This window comes from Tachypleus tridentatus, chromosome 6 (genome assembly GCF_004210375.1).
Source record: "Tachypleus tridentatus isolate NWPU-2018 chromosome 6, ASM421037v1, whole genome shotgun sequence".
NCBI lineage: Eukaryota > Metazoa > Arthropoda > Merostomata > Xiphosura > Limulidae > Tachypleus > Tachypleus tridentatus.
In genome coordinates this window covers 138,507,039-138,526,368 of record NC_134830.1, presented here as the reverse complement: position 1 = coordinate 138,526,368, position 19,330 = coordinate 138,507,039, and the positions used below count along the sequence as shown (strand labels likewise).

General features: G+C 31.2%; 1 protein-coding gene across 2 annotated transcripts; it reads right to left on the bottom strand.

Annotated features, from left to right (window-relative positions):
- Positions 1-600: 600 nt before the first annotated feature.
- Positions 601-15,814, bottom strand: LOC143253802 (sphingomyelin phosphodiesterase 4-like). 2 transcript variants are annotated; one of them, XM_076508204.1, is made up of 9 exons: positions 15,693-15,814; positions 12,543-12,626; positions 9,576-9,800; positions 8,284-8,386; positions 7,577-7,638; positions 5,604-5,776; positions 4,888-5,187; positions 3,384-3,446; positions 664-740 (listed from the first exon to the last, which is right to left on the bottom strand). In XM_076508204.1, exons 1-7 carry the CDS (start codon positions 15,735-15,737, stop codon positions 4,938-4,940), a joined length of 942 nt encoding a protein of 313 aa, XP_076364319.1. In that variant the 5' UTR covers positions 15,738-15,814; the 3' UTR covers positions 664-740; positions 3,384-3,446; positions 4,888-4,937. The 2 variants fall into 2 exon arrangements, with proteins under 2 accessions (XP_076364318.1, XP_076364319.1); XM_076508203.1 differs by lacking the exon at positions 3,384-3,446 and having other exon boundaries at positions 601-740.
- Between the last annotated feature and the right edge of the window lie 3,516 nt (positions 15,815-19,330).

The following is a 19,330-nucleotide window of genomic DNA, read 5'->3' as shown; positions in this document are numbered from 1 at the left end:
ACGAGATATAGCTCGAACTAGTTACTGCTAATATCATTCATTATTATTGTTCTTGAGGCATGGTTTTGGTTTGGAACATTGTGTCCTTTTTTGGAAGCTGGGTTGTTTTTTCATGCTTCCAGTCACTGCTAATATCATTCATTATTATTGATCTTGAGGCATGGTTTTGGTTTGAAACATTGTGTCCTTTTTTGGAAGCTGGGTTGTTTATTCATGCTTCCAGTCACTGCTAATATCATTCATTATTATTGATCTTGAGGCATGGTTTTGGTTTGAAACATTGTGTCCTTTTTTGGAAGCTGGGTTGTTTATTCATGCTTCCAGTTCTTTTTCCTAATTCATTAATAACACTGATTTTTATGTTGTATTATTTATTAACATCCATACCTAGTCTTGGCCAGGCATTGGTCTTCTAGCTGTTTCTTGTAAGTGATAAAATTTGTGGTCTAGTTGTTTTACTTTTATTTTGGGTTTTTAATTTTTATTATTTTATTTTTTAAAAAATTGTTTTTGCTGGATCCTTTTTGTAGAGATGTTTTGGTTTAGGTCATTACAATTTAACATAGAAAAACTAATTTCTAGGATTATACTTACTATTTCAGTTCTTCCATTGGACTTGGAGGGTCATATTGGTATGGTAAGCTGTGATGGTGAAGTAAACAGCTATTTACAAAGTAATGAAGATGTTTGACAAAAATACGAACCACTCGAACGTGGTCATGAGTTGGCACAAAATGTTCCTGTTAAAATTGAGAAAACAAAAAGTGTAAAGCAAAATTATGAGAAAATTACATTTTAATTGTCATAAAAACCTTTTCTTGGTTCTAGAGTCCTGCAAATGTTTTAACAAAGTCAATTATTTAAATTCTACAGATATAAGGTTTTCTGCTATAAGAGAAATATCAGAAAGAGGAGAGTATTTAGGAACACAAGAAATATGGAGTCACAGCAACTTAGGATAACTGTACAGAATTGTGCACGTAGAAATAAACTGTACAGAATTGTGCCTATAAAGATAAACTGTACAGAAATGTGAAGATGGAGCTAATAAAAGCAGCATAAGCTGAAGGTCTTTTGGACTATTTTGAGATACAAATAGGAACAGAAACATTTTTGCATACCAAATTATCTTATACTAATTCTTGTTAGGTATGATTTTTTTTTTTTTTTCTCAAACTCTACCCACAATTCTGGAGTTATAAGGACTAAAGTTAGCAGATGCTGTCTCGCTAACCATGTTTCAAAAGTCATTAAGGTATGGTATAAGTGAAGGACTAGGAACAGCAGAGCAGCCATAGAAGTAAATGGGAATAATGGAGAAACTTGACTGTTACACTGGGGCTTTGCAAATTGTGAGGGAGCCCTCTGAGAAATAGTACAAATGGTCAAAGAATACATCCTAAGCTTGCATGCTCTAAGCAGCAAATCAATCAGAAATGGAGCAAATATGAAGCCCAAGTCTACAATAAAAAGCACGGATGGCTAAATGACTTTTGAAGACAGATGAGTAGAGAGAAAACACTACAGTTTATTGTAAACATCAAACAAACAATAGAACAAGATGCCACAATACTTGGGCCTACAATAAAACCTTAGATTGAAATTTAACTTCATAAAACAAATCAACGACAGGTTCCTCCACTGATTTCACAGCCAAGAAGTTAAGGTAGAAAAATATGATGACAGATGATTATTATATTATTGACCCACGATAAGGACTTGCCTATTTAAAAATTATTTAAAGAATGCAAAACCTGATGAGAAAAAGAGTCAATCCTAAAAAACGAAATATGAGTAGTGAAAAGAAAGAAAAAAAAGCCTCTGAGAGAGATACATATAACACCGTGTAGCTGCAAGGGTCCTCTAGGTAGTCTACAGACTGGTCCAAAACACAAAATACATTGAAAGCAGTGATATTTTTTACTATTAATTCTGATGGTTGTTTTGCAGTCTTAATCGAAAATGTGCAAAGTTCAGACCAAAGTGGTCTGCAGACAAGAAAGTTTGACATCCTCTAAACTAAAACACAGAAACTGAAAGTGGTAACAAAGTAAATAAGGAAATTTTCCTCCCAGTCACTTTGGTCAGAAGAGAAAAGAGAATGAAAGAAAGATTAAACAAAAAAGTAACTGATTTAGAAACTGAACCCAAAGTAAGGATAATACTAAGGTTCTACTAATGCATTATCATAAAAAATTAAAGAATAATTACACATAAATCCGATATATACAAGCAGGAATTGGGGCAATTTGAAAGAGTAATCTAATATTAGAAAAAGATTTTCATTAAAGAGTGTATTAAATGTATAAAACCTAAAGAACAAGTGCATAAAAATTGGCACTTCATACCAACGAGGGTAAATCTGGAGATTAAAAATAAAATAAAATTGAGAAATAGCTGAAATACACGCCACAAAAACATTACCACAGTAAGACATGTACTTAGAATGTCACAATGTCAACAAGTGTCCAGTAAACAATAAACTACTGTACTGATAGTAAAATATAACAAAAACTGTTTACATACACTTCTAAAACAACTGTTTCTTAAACTACCTCTTTATTGACAATACATCAAATTTGTCAACAATTTATGATTTGACACTTCATGAAATAAGTAGTTAGTTTCAGACAAAACTCATAAACAAAATCAGAACAGTCATAAAAGTATACATATGTTAGCTGAGCTTGACCACAAAGCAAATCTTTCAGAATATGTTCCCCATTAGGAGAACACAAAAATCAATCATGCATGTTGAAATTCTTTGCCTAAAACAGCACTAACTAAAGCAGAAATGTGTTGTTTCTTCTAACCAGTTACCAACAGCTTGACAAGTTATCTGGATCATGCTCTATAAAATTTGAAACGTTTAAACCTCTACAGAAAACAAAATATATGCATTATCCTTTAAAGATACGAACATAGAAATAGCGTGATCTGACCTGACAAAATGTTATCACAGTAATCCCCGTTCATTTGAAGCTATTTTTATTGGTGTATGACAAGATTCGTTAATAATAACAATGTTTTTTAATAATCTTCTTCACCTTATGATTTTTGTGCACACATGTAAAAGACATCACAAACACGTAATATTGAATGTTTTGTAATAAAAACCTGATTGATAAAAAATATAAGTGACCTAAAGAGCAAGGGCACATGTAATAAGAGACAATCACATTACTACACATCAAATCTACTGCATAAAGCATAACCCTACATCTTCTCACCAGTAGGAAATTTTAGTATTTTTTGCAATGCAAACTTAACAAAAACATAGTTAGAACCAAGCGTAAATCAGGAAATAAAGCGCTTAACGCCTAGGTTTTTAGTTCACATGCCTGCTTTGTTAGGATGTTTGAAACACTCCCACATTAACTTACAAGAAAAAATCTGGTAGCCCTCTGTTGTAGAAGAAGGTAATCAAAACCTTGATGACAATATTCCTAAAGTGAAAAGATAAGCAAGTGAGAACTTCTGTTTCCAAAACATGATTACTGCTAAAAGAACAAAGTTGGTAGATTTGCTCAACCTTGTAACTGGGAAACTATACATAGCTCTTGCATTTGTTAAATGTGTCTTTACAAAACCTAGCAAGCTTTTAATAAATTTTACGAGTCTGTTGTACACAAAAATAAAGTTTTTTAATAATTTTTGCAACTAAAGATCCATCTGTAAGTGTTCAAAACTTTCACTGAGTCATTGTAAGTGAAAAGTGATTTGCAAACTAAGAATAAAATTACTTCATCTTTCAGTTTCCATATTTCATTTACAAAACCTCTAAAACTTCCTATGTGAATATCAAGTTTTTTGTCCAATAAAATTTCAGATTTTATCTCTTATCTTCCCCAACTCTGTAGAGAAATCACCAGTGTACAGAGAAATAAAAATCAGAAACATATGAAATAAAATCTCTGCACAAACTACAGCATTGATCGAAAAGTCACAAGTTACTTTATCTCAGTAGTTTCAACTTCTGACCTCTTAACTCTTTCCAGCAGCTAATATATAGCATACAAACTAAGTGTAATGCTTTATACCATACAAGCTGGTAAAATTTCATATGTTTTAGCTTGGTTCATTTTTTAATTTTGTGCAAAGCTACACAAGGGCTATCTGCACTAGCCATTCCTAATTTAACTGTATAAAATTATTAGAGGAAAGGCAGCTAGTTATCACCACTCACCTCCAACTCTCGAGTTACACTTTTAGCAATGAATAGTGAGATTAAATATAACATTATAATGCTCCCATGGCTGAAACAGCAAGCATATTTGGTGTGACAGGGATTCAAACCAATATTCTCAAGTCAGAGGGAAAAAGGTAAAGGTTTTCTGAAGGTTTTAACAAACTTATTGATATCTCAACAAATCATGAAGGTAATATATTAAAATTATCCATTCTTGTTTATGTATTTTGTGTTTCTAATTGGTTGAAATTACAGCAACCTATTTTAGGAAGTTAAAAAATTCTGAAATGGACAAATTAGAGCTTGAGACACGGGAAAACGAAGTCTGAGATTTTCCTAAACATCTTTGTGAAAGTAAGTAGTTAAAGTTAAATTATAAAAGAACTTGAATTATAACCTACATCGTAGGTTTGTTGATATACATTGATAATAAAATTGTTTGATCAGAGTTTCAATGTACCAGTGTAAAATCTAATGACATGCAATTGGACTGAGTCATAGGTAAAGAGTTAAAAAAGTACCTGAGATAAATAAACTTTAAAATTTTTTCACAAGTTACGCATACACTAAAATTGAGACATACACATTATGTGGTTTAAACAAACAACTTAAATAAATCCTTAACTCCAACCTTTACACCACCACCCATAATTAAAATATGACATGAAAAAGATTTTAACTAAAAGAGATTTACTCACTGAAGGTGATGAACCTATTTCCACTCTGTGAACATTCATAGTTGCTTGATTTAACCAAAATCAGTGATAATGACAGCTAAGACTTCAGAACGCCACACATCTGGACGAATACTATCCTGACTTCCGATGCTTAGGTTGGAGCCTCTGGCTACTGGAGACAATAGTGCATTCTTCCCAGGTTTTAGTAGAGATGTGTGTGAATGCCTATGCAATGGAGACCCTGGAATTTGTGGCATGTGAAGAGGAGACTGGTGTGGAGAGTGCCAATGGGAGGAACCAAACCCACCCAGAGAAACAGGGCTTTAGGAGGCAAAATTAGTTTTAAAGGATCAAATTGAAACTAAATACATTTTGTTTAACAATATACTACAGAAAAATAAATAAATAAATAACATTCTATAAAAGATATCATAAACCTGCTGTAATTTTAAATACCACAGGAATAAAAAATTGAAACAAATACTTAGGCATTTGAAACTTTCAACCATCATATTATACACTTGAAAATATTCACTTTGTAAGCATGTCTAACTATGCTTTATCATCAATGCCTTTTGAGCACTAAAGTAGATTCCCTATTAATTATAATGAAAGAAAATAAACTTTGCTGACATATACTGCATACTAAGAAAATTTATCTCTCTACTTCTTAGAGTATAATACAATGTTTGGAATTTTTTGGTGATGTTTTTAGATAAAACAAATTGGTGTTTTACCTGTTATAGAAAGATGAAGAATACAATGGATGTCTAGAAGAAAATGAGAGAGATGTTGATGATATTGGAAGTGGGGGGACCGTGTTTCCATCTAATGGCAAAAAGTAGCGTAAGTAGTCTTCTAGAAGACAGGAGTATAAAGCTTCAGTTGGGTTTCCATAAGTGTTGAAGTTCTGGATAAAACAACAATCACTCATAAACACTTCTTTTGCACATCAATTCTTGACTCACTGTGTAAACTGTCACCAAAAACTAAAAATATTTTTCTTCCAAGTGAAAATCAACTATTAAGTACTCTGACTGCATCATTAATGGATCCCATTCCAAGCCTTGTTTTTTTTTTTCTTTACTTGAAATAAACTTGAATTTTATTTTAAATTGAATATTATATAAAAATTTATTAACCACCCCTTATGTGTTGGAAAAACATATTGTAGCAAGCATAGCTTCTTAGCCTGATGATTTCAAAGGTCTTTTAGTTTTGGAATTAAGCACTAAAATTCAATATACTGTGCCAGATTAGAGCACAAAACTTCAGAAGTAAAAATAGAATATCAGAAAAGAAACTCATAAGATCTTACAAAACAAACTTAGTAATACAACAGAGTAGCCTCCTTAGAATCAGGGCAGTGGTAATTAAAACATTACCAGTTCATTATTTATGAACAAAACAAACTATCGTCGCTCTAAAAAAAAGTCACAAAAAATGTAGCATTGGTTTTTTTTAAAGTGTTTCATTAATAGTTCACTGAAATGAATAAATCTTCTGAAATGACTGGTTTTTTTTAATAGTTGTTTCAAAGACTAAAAACTGTGTACTCTGGTATTTACACATCAAACCCTGACACAGACTTGACCTTTGTATAGACACTCTTTCCCAAAATTACTAAAAGGTTTCTTGATAAACAAATAATTAAATTACCCATTATAGCACTTGTCTATTATTTAAATGAAGACCATAACCATATTCTATTACATATTTTACAGAGATTTACATAATAGCATTTAAACTAAGAGGTTATTGCATTCACTCTATTTTATAAATGGGGTCTTGCAAGTTTGTGGAAAGGTATAATCAATCACCTGAAAATATTTGCATAGGTATGTATACACAGGATAAAAATATCCATATTGTTAATATTAAAAATAACAGAAATTCAATAGCTTATGAGCCTTTTTACCCTTAACTTGGAGATGTAGGTAGTGTTTCTACAACACAAACTGTCATCTAACTACATCAACAGTTCTTTGATTTCTTTAAATTTTAGAAACTGATAAGTCCATATACACAACCCAAAGTAATGGTTTATAAATTTGTATACATATTTTGTGGTTCAAGAAGCTAGAGTCTGGAAAACAAAAATACACACATAACTTCTGCCTCCTTCTGGGTGACAAATTTTGAGTATTAATGAAACAAAGTGTACTGTTTGGAGATAAAATCACCTTATCATTAAATTACTTAATACAGAACACAAACATACAAGTATGTGAGCTAATTTTCCAAAAGAATTTAAAGAAAATTACACATTAAATTTCGTAGTTTAAAATTAGGGTCTAAATATATGATTATATACACAGTAGGTTACAATTATTAAATGAAGCATTAGAAGAAACAGGGTGATAAATAAATACATAAATTTCAACAAGCTGGAATTCATCCATTAAGCCTATTTCCTCAAGTGACTTTATCTACAATGACATAACTGAGATTATAAAAAGGAGAAGTAAGTACTTTCATTTTCACTCTACAAGTTTCCACGAACATGAAGACATAAAAATGAAGCCTCTTATTATTTATTGCAAGCCACCAGCAGCATGTTCTTCTTTCCAAACGGAACAATTTTACTGAAGTACTAGTCAAAATGAAAAGATATTTTAATGGCCTGAATGGTCAATGATTTTGAAAAAATAAATTGGGCACAGAATTACACAAAGAAGTAATCTCATTCAAAATTTGTTGAACAACTCACCTTCTGATGTGAGGGATTCACAATGAAGTAGGCAAAGTGAAAAAAATAAAATTCAAATGGATCTTGCTGCCAGTGAAATGAATAACAAACCTTATTTTTGTGTTCTAATTTCTTACAAGTACTTAATAACTAGTTATGTTTTTAAATGTTATTATTATTTTTTACACAAATCACTTGTTACCTAGTTCATATCAAGTTTGATACTACCATGATATTCATGTCCTTTGAATCTGAAAACACGGACACATAACTGTGTTTAACCTACAAACCAAGAATAAAGAACTATTCTGAACTTCTGCATTTCATTTGTTTCTGGTTTCAATATTTCTTCAAAGAGTTATTGCATAACTATTTTTATCATATGGCTGATAAGTCACACTTTTTATTTTTTAGAATCAATGTTTAAAACAACCTATAAATACACATTTTAGAAAAATAAAACATAGATAATACCAGTTTTATTTTATAAATATAGAATTTTATAAATAATAAATATTATTATTATTAAACTGGTTACATTAATTAAAAATACAGTAAAATGCATAATTTACTATTTTATATGTGAAGAACTGGTCAAAAGTGTTACATAACACTGCTTCACAACTTAGAAGATTGTGACCTGTCAGAGGTATAACTTCATTTAAGCAAGTAGCAGGTTGTAGTTCTTATCCTGAATACATAAGATTAGGTTTCAAAACAAAGGATACTCAAAAGAAGGTTGGTTGGTCGACTTCCTGGACTCTGATAGTGGAGTTTGTTGGTATACAGTAAAGGTACAGCTCCTTCTTCCAGCATGTGGCAACTAGGTACCTGAAACAAGTAAGATGCAATCCATTTCTAGTCTAAAACAAAATAACTAGTCTTAAGGTTGAGTTTTTAAAAAGACTGAAGATGTTATATTAAAATTAGTGTTTCACCATATTGTCTCCATGTCAGCACATCTGGTCATGTTCTACCTTAAATCTTGAGCATTGAGATAATGGCCTTGCACTGTAACTTCCACTGCAAAAAGGCTTAATTATAAGTCTGTCATGTCAAAAGCACACCTTTACTCCCTGCCTAGTTTCCATAAGCTATCGAGTGTACAATGCAAAAGGTTTTCCATCACCTGTTATCAGGTGCCACAATTTACTTACAACAGCTAAGGTATGACTTGTTGCCAGTCTCTTTCTGAATAGCTCTGCTGTTCCCAAGCTGATCCATAATTCTTTGTTTCCCCATGCACTTAAGTAAAAGTGATATCCTTATCTTGGAAAATCTAAATCCATGATGTGAGTACACCTTTATAATGTCATTGTATTGATATCTTGCATCAAAAAAGGCTGTTACATACTTTTCCAAAACATGGCATCACAATATTCACAAATTGCCAATGGAATTCTGGTAGCTACTATTCTACCACTATGACTTTATATTGGCTAAGGTTGTCATGTGACTTGTTGCCTCATGTATTCAAAATTATTTTAATATAATATTCAAGCCTCTGTACAACTTCTATGGTGTGATAACTGAAACAAACAAACTTTACTCAGTTAACTCAATATAAATAATCTTAAAAGTAAAACAGAAACAGCTGATTTAGCATAAATAGAATAAAAACTTTAATTTAGAGTACTTGCATTACACAAATATAAATCAAGGTTGGTGACAATATGATACATCAAGCTGATTATATTGTACACAAAGATTAAAGACCAAATTTCTGTACCCTGGTATTTATGGCATACTTGAGAACCAGATATTTAAATGTTCAATAATGTCTAAAACAAAATGTAGATAAAAGTTAGAAGTCAATATATAACATCCTGATGGTTATGTTGTATTTGAAAATTAAAGTTACATCTCCTTCTCATTAAACTATACTGAAGGATTAAAACTAATGGCAATCCACCTCTGTCTTTAAAAGTTTTGTAACAGGTCTTAAAGAGTCTAAGATTAAATGATAAACATATAAGCTACACAATCTTAACTCTTAAGAAAGCAATAAAGATGCACTCACAGGAAGACAGCATACAGGAAATTCATACTTGAGAAAGCCATCCCCCAAGAGTTTATAAACAAGATTAAAAAGTGTCCCATGATGGCCATCCGGGGAGAGAAAGTAACGAAAAGTATCAAAACAGCGAGGCTGAAGACTGCGAGTAATGGTCCGCAGTTCCCAACCCATTTGTGTTCCAAATCCAAAAATATTCTCCACCAAACTTGGAAACAAAGACTGTAGTTCCTGGAAGAATGTTAGAAACAGTTACAATATTAGCCACTGCCACTTTTTGGTGCATAAAAGAACTGTAAATTATTACCTATGTTATATCATGATCCTTGGAATAAGATTACAGGGTTGTAATAGTTGAACATATGACAGTGTAACACACGTGAGAGAGGTAAGTAAAAGGAATGGATGAAAGTGTTCAATGACCATTTTGAATGAAACATTTTTATTGGCCAAAAGCTCGAGAATTGTACGTTTTCTGAAACATTTTTAACAACTTTCATAATCGGATTTTATGTTGACTTTGTAGAAAAAAGAAATTTAAAAGTAATTAACAACTTATCACATTACCAGATGATACTCACGTAAAGCTAGTTAAATGTTTCCAGATGATACTCATGTAAAGCTAGTTAAATGTTTCCAGATGATACTCATGTAAAGCTAGTTAAATGTTACCAAATGATACTCATGTAAAGCTAGTTAAATGTTACCAGATGATACTCATGTAAAGCTAGTTAAATGTTTCCAGATGATACTCACGTAAAGCTAGTTAAATGTTACCAGATGATACTCATGTAAAGCTAGTTAAATGTTACCAGATGATACTCATGTAAAGCTAGTTAAATGTTTCCAGATGATACTCATGTAAAGCTAGTTAAATGTTACCAGATGATACTCATGTAAAGCTAGTTAAATGTTACCAGATGATGCTCACGTAAAGCTAGTTAAATGTTTCCAGATGATACTCATGTAAAGCTAGTTAAATGTTTCCAGATGATACTCATGTAAAGCTAGTTAAATGTTACCAGATGATACTCATGTAAAGCTAGTTAAATGTTACCAGATGATACTCATGTAAAGCTAGTTAAATGTTTCCAGATGATACTCATGTAAAGCTAGTTAAATGTTTCCAGATGATACTCATGTAAAGCTAGTTAAATGTTTCCAGATGATACTCATGTAAAGCTAGTTAAATGTTTCCAGATGATACTCATGTAAAGCTAGTTAAATGTTACCAGATGATGCTCATGTGAAGCTAGTTAAATGTTTCCAGATGATGCTCACATGAAGCTAGTTAAATGTTTCCAGATGATACTCATGTAAAGCTAATTAAATGTTACCAGATGATACTCATGTAAAGCTAGTTAAATGTTACCAGATGATACTCATGTAAAGCTAGTTAAATGTTACCAGATGATACTCATGTAAAGCTAGTTAAATGTTTTAAAATTTAATACTCTACATTTGTAACTAATTATTTTTTAAAACCTGAGCTAAACACATCACCACATCAACCAAGAATCAATTATATATGCATTACGTGCTACCTACCACAAGGGTCAATGTGCAATTGATTTTCTTATATAGTTTATAACTTCAACTTTTTATTCTCATATAAACAAAAACAGTTGGAGGTTTAGACCAATAAAGATTATAGCAGTGTTGGCAATAAAACACAAAACTGGTTTGTTTATTTCAGATGAAATTTAAACAACACTTTGTAATCTTGCTTGGGAAAAGTTAATTTAGACAGATTTTATAATACAGATGAGCTTTCACCCATTAAAAAGTCTTAATTGTTTGTATGCAAAACCACCAGAAAAGTAGTTTAGACATCACAGTAAAGTTAAGAAATTAAATTAACAAGTTTTTAAGAAGTAACCAATTTTCTGTTGCACTTCTCACCAATCTGACATTTCATTATGAGTATTTAAAAACAGGAAACCAATTTTCTGTTGCACTTCTCACCAATCTGACATTTCATTATGAGTACTTAAAAACAGGAAACCAATTTTCTGTTGCACTTCTCACCAATCTGACATTTCATTATGAGTATTTAAAAACAGGAAACCAATTTTCTGTTTCACTTCTCATCAACCCTACACTAAGTATTTAAAAACAGGAAGTTGAATACTTAGATTATACAATTTATATTTTCAACTTTAAATATGCTAATTTTGTATGTTGTTAGAAAAATGCATAATTGTGAATAATAAAAAATCATTCTAATATTTCATCTCCAAGTAACTTCAACTTCCATACAACGTGTATCAGTAATACCCTATTCTGTAATCAAAGACTTTTTTTTTACCTAATAGCTGTTAACCACCAAACATTTTGTATTTTAAGGAGCCAGAGGTTTCTGGAAAATTAGACAATATAAAGATATGATATTCATTGAGGAAGGACCCTACACACCATACATTAATGTATTCATTGCAAGAAACCTTTAACATGTATATCCACATGGTCCCTGAGGATAGGAACAGAGGGCATACAAAGTAGAATGCTACAGTAAACACAAGGGTTTAGTAAAATGTTTTGTATTCCCAGATTAGGGAAAAATCCTAAAGTTTTGTGATAGAATTATAAATCAGAACAACTTTATTATCCTTTGAAGTTAATAAAATTGAATTAAAGTTTTAATGTACTCTACAAGATACACATTTTATTAAAATAACAAAAAGCATAAACGGTCTGGCAAGAATATTATACTGATATTTAAACAATAAGATATTTAACAATAAAGTATTTTCTATACAGTATCTGCTATGAACAGGAATACTAAATTAGGTCATAGTGTGTACTGAAAGTCTAATTATCAACATGCTAGTCTACTCAAGATGTATGATCAAAATTTTTTACAATGATATCAAAAAACATTTAACAAGACATCTCTGAAAACACTCACTTAACACCATTACTTTTCAAATCAACTTACAAATGCTATCCATAAATAAAACATTTGTAAGATACCTTTATACTCGACTCTTGAATAATAGACTGGATGTCTTGACATCTTTCAAGCAGTGGTTTTGCCAAAGCATTCTGAAAATGTACCTGAAAGAAAAACAGGTGAAAGAATAAGTGACACACAGTTTTCTGAAAATACAATGAAATCAATAAACTACACAAAATTACTTAACATTTTGAAAATTCATCATAAAAAGCAAGGGTTAATCAATGGAATTAAGCTTAACAAGTGGTCTTTTAACATTTCTGATATACATTTTCAACTCATTTTACAAATTTTTTAAATATCCAACAAGATGAAGATGTATAATCATACAGGTATTCGGAAAGTAACTGTACACTTATATATTTATTAACAGACAAAACTGCACAGTGACTTTTCAACACCCTGTATTACAACAAGATCAAAAGATAAGACAAATTGAACTTGTAGAACCTATGGCCCATAAACATAAATTTGTAGGAGAGAATTTGAAGGAAACAACAGACTTCTTAATATTAGGTTTTAAAGGTATAAACAATCATGAAAATAGTTTCTAAGTGCAACCCATAAAAAAAAACAACTGAAAGAACAAATTTAGAAATGTATATGACAAACCTGTGTTTTCAAACTTAAATTTTAAAAAATAACAAATGTTAAGTAAAAAATAACCCAAGTACAAATTATACAAAAAACACTAACATCATCAACTCTGACTTTAAGTAACAAACCATGTAACCCAATCAAAAAGAGGCTAAAATTACAAAGACACAGACAGAAATTTCAGCATAATTAAAATAGTTGCACACTTTATGTAGGGTAAATAAATCATAAAACTTTATTCTAGTTTCAACATACTTTTTTTTTTATATATAAACCACATAAATTGTAAATGTCTTCTTTCCATATTCCTCTCACATTGTCCATTTTGGATCAAAATAGGAGGCATATAAAAGTAACATTTCATCTCTCTCTCTTGTATCCCACAAGTCACTGCCCAAAAGGCCTTTCATTCAATAGCAGAATTTGTCAGATAAGACATAAAAAGGGGTTTTCTCACATGACATTTTTATGTACAATATAATACTTCAATAAAAGTTTTAGTTCAAACACCAAAAGATGACAAGGTATTAGAAACCAACAGGCTTAAAATTTATAATAAAAATAATGAAACTGCAGATAGTTTCTTTCCATGTTACTCTTATTGTGTCCTTTTCACATTTAAAATAAGGTATGTATAGAAATAGCATTTCAGATCTATAGTGACTTTTACATGTCACTACTCAAAAAAAAAAAAAACATTACTGCAGGTTGTTCAACAGGTCACATTTAAGATATGAACATAACCTTGAATCCAGCTAGAATATATACAAATTAAGCTTTGAAATGTCTAGGTTTTGATAGGTTAATTTTTATTACAACCATCAATTTCCTGCAATTAACAATATCCACTTATAGTATTAACTTTCCAATACAACAAAACTTAAGATATTTAATACGCATTTCCGAAAATGTTATAACCGAACCAATGGTTGAACTGTGTATACATAGTTTTTCTGTTGATATGATATGTCACATTGTTAGCTTGAATTCAAATCAGCAGCAATATCTTTAGACTACATTCATCCTTTATAAAATCACAAAATATATAAACCAGTGAAATGACAGATCCATGTTACCTTTCCTAAATATTTTTCATTGAAACAACTGGTCTATTAAACCAATTGTGTAGACATGTAAAAAACACCATTAAATAAACAGACATTAAAATATTTTTCTTCTAAATGTGACCAATAAAATTGTTACACTACTCTTCAAAGTAGCTTTACCTGCTTTTCAAATGAATTTTTATATCAGTAGTTATACCTGTCTCTCTAGAATTTACACCAATAGTTATACCTGTCTTTGAAGGTCATTTTATATTAGTAGTTACACTTGTCTCTGAAGAATTTTCACCAATAGTTATACCTGTCTTTGAAGGTCATTTTATATCAGTAGTTATACTTGTCTCTGAAGAATTTATGCCAATAGTTATACCTGTCTTTGAAGGTCATTTTATGTTAATAAACTTTAATGAGGTAATTTTCCAGCTTTTGCTCATAACTGATGATATCTAGCTTAATACAGTGACACTTTAATAGATATAAATTTCAGAAAAAATAGTAACTACTGCATAAATACCTAAAGTCAATTGTTTTGTCATTATAATAAAAAGCATTCTTACAGAAAATTTAAAATTGCATTTCACTTTTCTTAGTTAGTCTACAAAGTCTCTTTGCTAAACTTATAAAATTATAATACTGACTAATAATACTGTGTACAAAATTTAAGTTTTTACAAGAAATTAGAACACTGATAAAGTACCAATGACTGTAAACATTTAAAATTAGGTCCTGTTAAAGTATCAAACTTACCTTAATAAACATTTGAGTGATTTAACTGACTAAAACTTTAAGAAAGGAACTCTAGTGATTCATAAACCTTATCCTTTTCAGTTTTACATGTTAGCTGTATTTTAAATCACCTTACAATTTACAAAACACATTTTTATTTATTCTTCTATGAAAGTTTCTTGTGTTAATGTTTTTTCTTGCTCTTCCACCTAAATGGCATTTTGTATTTCACAAAAAAATTAGAAACTTGACACATTTAAATGTGAACTTTTTAAAATAAATGCAAATTTTATGTATAAAATCTTCATAAAGTTGATAAAAATGTGTATTTAGCCAAAACAAGTTTAACAATACTAGTTTTGTGCAATGTTACAATTAAACTGGGAAGATAAACAAATGTTAGCACATCAACTTGACAAAGGGATTAATCGAGCTTTTTGTGCTTTTGTTTTCACGCCTACTGAAGCCTTATGTCATTGACAATGTGTCAAAACTCAACCCAGTTCATGTAGGCTTAATCATTTTGAAAACTAAGTTATATGAAGCTTGTGAACTCACTCAAATTCATAAGTTAACTGTATCTTGTAAAAGTTATATTAAAAATTGGTAAGAAAAGCGTAATTTGTAAAGGTTCGGAAGTAAACATCACACTACAGCTAGAAGCTATCCCACATAAACCAAAATTGTACTTACTATTTTGAAATACTCGTTCGTTGTTTAGTATTATGAATTAAAAGTGCTTATTGCTAAGAAGTAACACAAAGTAAATGTATAACTCACCAATGACATGGTTTGCACAGTACCCACACTCACGGACGACGCCATTTTTTGAAAGTTTCGCTGCTCCCTAGTGTTGAAATTTTTAATATGTATATATTATTGTGCAATATTGTTGTGTACATGAAATATAAAATTTGTATATCTTATACAAACATTCGTAGCTTGTTAATCTTCTGGAAGCACCGTCTCACAGAAAATTACATTTAAAGGTTTTGTTATTTTGTCAAGTTTTTGGCAAAGCTACTCAAAGGCTATCTGCAGTATAGATCTAAAGGAATTAAAAAGTTGATGTTATTTATAACACGTCCAAGGTAGTACAACTTTATTCATTTAGTTTAGTCTATTATATTTTAATCTGTTTCAGTAAAATATTAAAGAAAGAGGACTGTCATTTGCTTGGATAAAATTAACAAAATATGGTCTCACTAAACATTTTTAAAACATGCAATGTCTTCATATGTCAATAACAATAAATTTCGAAGAAAGTGGCGCTAACTATAATTTAGTTAAAAGTTTGTTTGTTTGTTTGTTTTGGAATTTTGCACAAAGCTACTCGAGGGATATCTGTGCTAGCCGTCCCTAATTTAGCAGTGTAAGACTAGAGGGAAGGCAGCTAGTCATCACCACCCACCGCCAACTCTTGGGCTACTCTTTTACCAACTAATAGTGGGATTGACCGTCACATTATACGCCCCCACGGCTGGGAGGGCGAGCATGTTTAGCGCGACACGGGCGCGAACCCGCGATCCTCGGATTACGAGTCGCACGCCTTACGCGCTTGGCCATGCCAGGCCTGCTTAAAAGTATTTATATAGGTATTAGAAAGAGTAAAAATTTAACATTTGAGCTATACATGTATATATATTTTTTTTAATTCATATTTAAGAAGTTTAGTACAAAAAGGCTATGTTTTGGCAGTTCCGTGTTTGATCTTAAAAAAACCGAACCGTCTTTTGTTTCATATTGTTGAGTCATTTTTTAAATAATTATAGCTTTTATTGTCAGTCAATACTTTTATTTCAATCATAATTAATTTTATTAAAGGAAGCATTAAACTTCAGATGACAAAATTAATAGCAGCAAAAAAAGTATAATTTATATTGTTCTAGTGTTTTCTATCTCTAGGAGTGTTTTTGGGTCACTTGGTAGAAATAATTAACTCCAAGTCCATCCACGTAATGATAATAAATTAATTTATTTCTTCAATAAAGTTTTGATACAGCAACATTCTCTTATAAGCCAAGTTTAAATACAACGTTTTAATAGAAATTTCGATACTAATTTCACGTATGCCTAATTTACTTAGCTTTGATCAATAAACAAACAAATATGTCGCTGAGAAACTGAATTATAAACAGCAAAGTAAACGTATTAACTCTCACTACTAACACTGAAAACCTTTTCTGACAACTAAACGAGTCAATCAACCCATCCGTACTGTGAATTCTTTTTAACTAAACTGTCCGTTTACCATGTCATTTTCATTTTTTCTCTGAGGATTCTGGTATACAAACGGGATAATATCTTGTCCCTTATCATCATATGCTGTCCTGTTACTAGTTGAGTTCTCCCAGAGTAGGTGGTCTGGCGAATCCAATGACGGCTCTGTCTTTGATGATTTTATGGAAATGGTCTCGACGGGGACCCTGAGTTCTTTAACAGGTTGACTTCTAATAATAATCATGGCTGATGGCCTTTGGCTTGTACCATCTGTTCTTCTGAATAATGTAAACCACATCATTGATTCTTTTTAGCACAATATGTGGTTTTTCTTAGTATATGCTTAACTTTGAAGTTTGTTGTTTCGTGTGGTTGGACTGAACAGCTGTATCACATTACCTTGATGAAATCCAATCTCATCAGTATTAACATTATAGATATATTTCATTTTATCTCTATATGATTTAAGTCATGTTCCTTAGTATCTCTACATTTTCTCTGTCAGAAGCTGCTGAGTTACTGTTCTCTGGATATGAGTACAGAAGGACCAAAGACACTATAAGTTATTTCTCAAACATCAATGATAATGCTGTATTGTTTGAATATCTTCATGTCTTGTTGTTCAACAACTCACAAGTGCCAGTGTACCAGTAGAAGATTTTGATCTGGCGTGTTCTGATGTCCACCATCATGAATGGCCAATTAATTTAAAAGTGTACATGTCTACCATGTGGCCAAAAGTATATGAAGGGCCGTTGTCTTGGTCTTTATTGTTCCAATCATCTGGTATATTTTTTTAAACACAACCAATTCAAAATTTTGTCCTTGATTTGAGTGAAATTCCATAGACACTCTAAATCTGGAAACAAATTTGTTGACGAATTTCTTTGCTAGAGATTCTGACCTGATTAAGAACAGCATATTCTTCTAGATACGTGGCAAGGCAGCCTAGTGCTATTCTGAGTAGAGGACCAAGCACATCAAAAGTAATAATCTCAAATGGTATTTCAACAAAACATTGCTGTAGCTACTCTTGCTCTTTTTTTTCTCTCAGTTCGCATAATTTACACTAATTATCTATAGACACCAGCATCCAATCCGATGGAAATGCTGTCTTATCCTACGTATATCAAGATGACTGGTATGGGTATTAAAATAAATTCTTACTCTCTTCAGTGTCTTATTGATACCCAAACGTTCAGCAACTATAAAATTGTGGAGATGATGAAGTGTTACAGAATGCAGAGACTGTTAAAGTACCAACTGTAATCGTTGTTTTTGTCCACTGGTGTCTTCCAAATTCCAATATAACAAGATCTGTTGTAGGTATAATGAAAGCTGCTGTGCACAGTATATCTTTATCTTTTGGTTCTAAGAAATGGCTGTTTGCCATAAAGGTGTATCTGCATTATTATAAATCCACTGAGTAATTGGTTTCAAACTCATATTTTCTACCTCAGCATCTTTCATTTGAGTATTAAACCACATTAGTTCTTCATCAACATCTGTGGAGGTTCCATCTTGAACTGTACTTTTGTACTTTAGGTTGGTTGTCTTTACTATTTAGTACTTCCATATTTTGACAACATTTCCATGACTCCATCCAGGATGATATATGATGTTAAAGTTTTATTCCTAAAGTTTATGGAGCCATATTTCTATCTGGTATTCTTGTTTCTAAAACTTTACTAGCCATTACAATGTTGCGTAATCCATCTGGGGTGTAAATTTGGGTCCATATACGGTGGTAATAATTTAAAGCTCAAATTACACTAAGTTGTTCTTTTCAAGTGGTACAGTACCTCTCATTCATTACCCTACCATAGTATTTAACCACGTTTTTTGCTTACAGTAATAGTGCTCCAATTGCAAAAATCACTAACATCTGTTTTATGAGTGCATCTTCGAGAATTTAGCATGGTAATACAGGAGTTAAAGTTAATTCTTTCTTCATTTTGTTAACTTCCTATTTTGCTTTTGTGTATCAAAAACTTTATCTGTTGATGGAATAATTCATATTTCTTGGGATTCAACATAATGTTCTCTTTCTTCAACTGATCCAAAATTTCTATAGCCTATTATAACACTTCTTAAAAGTTTTCAAATGTGCAATTATATAATCCAAATACATTAGTATGGCGTTCCAGGGTAGTTCAGAGAGAGCACACTCCATTAGTCATTGAAATGGAGCAATCATT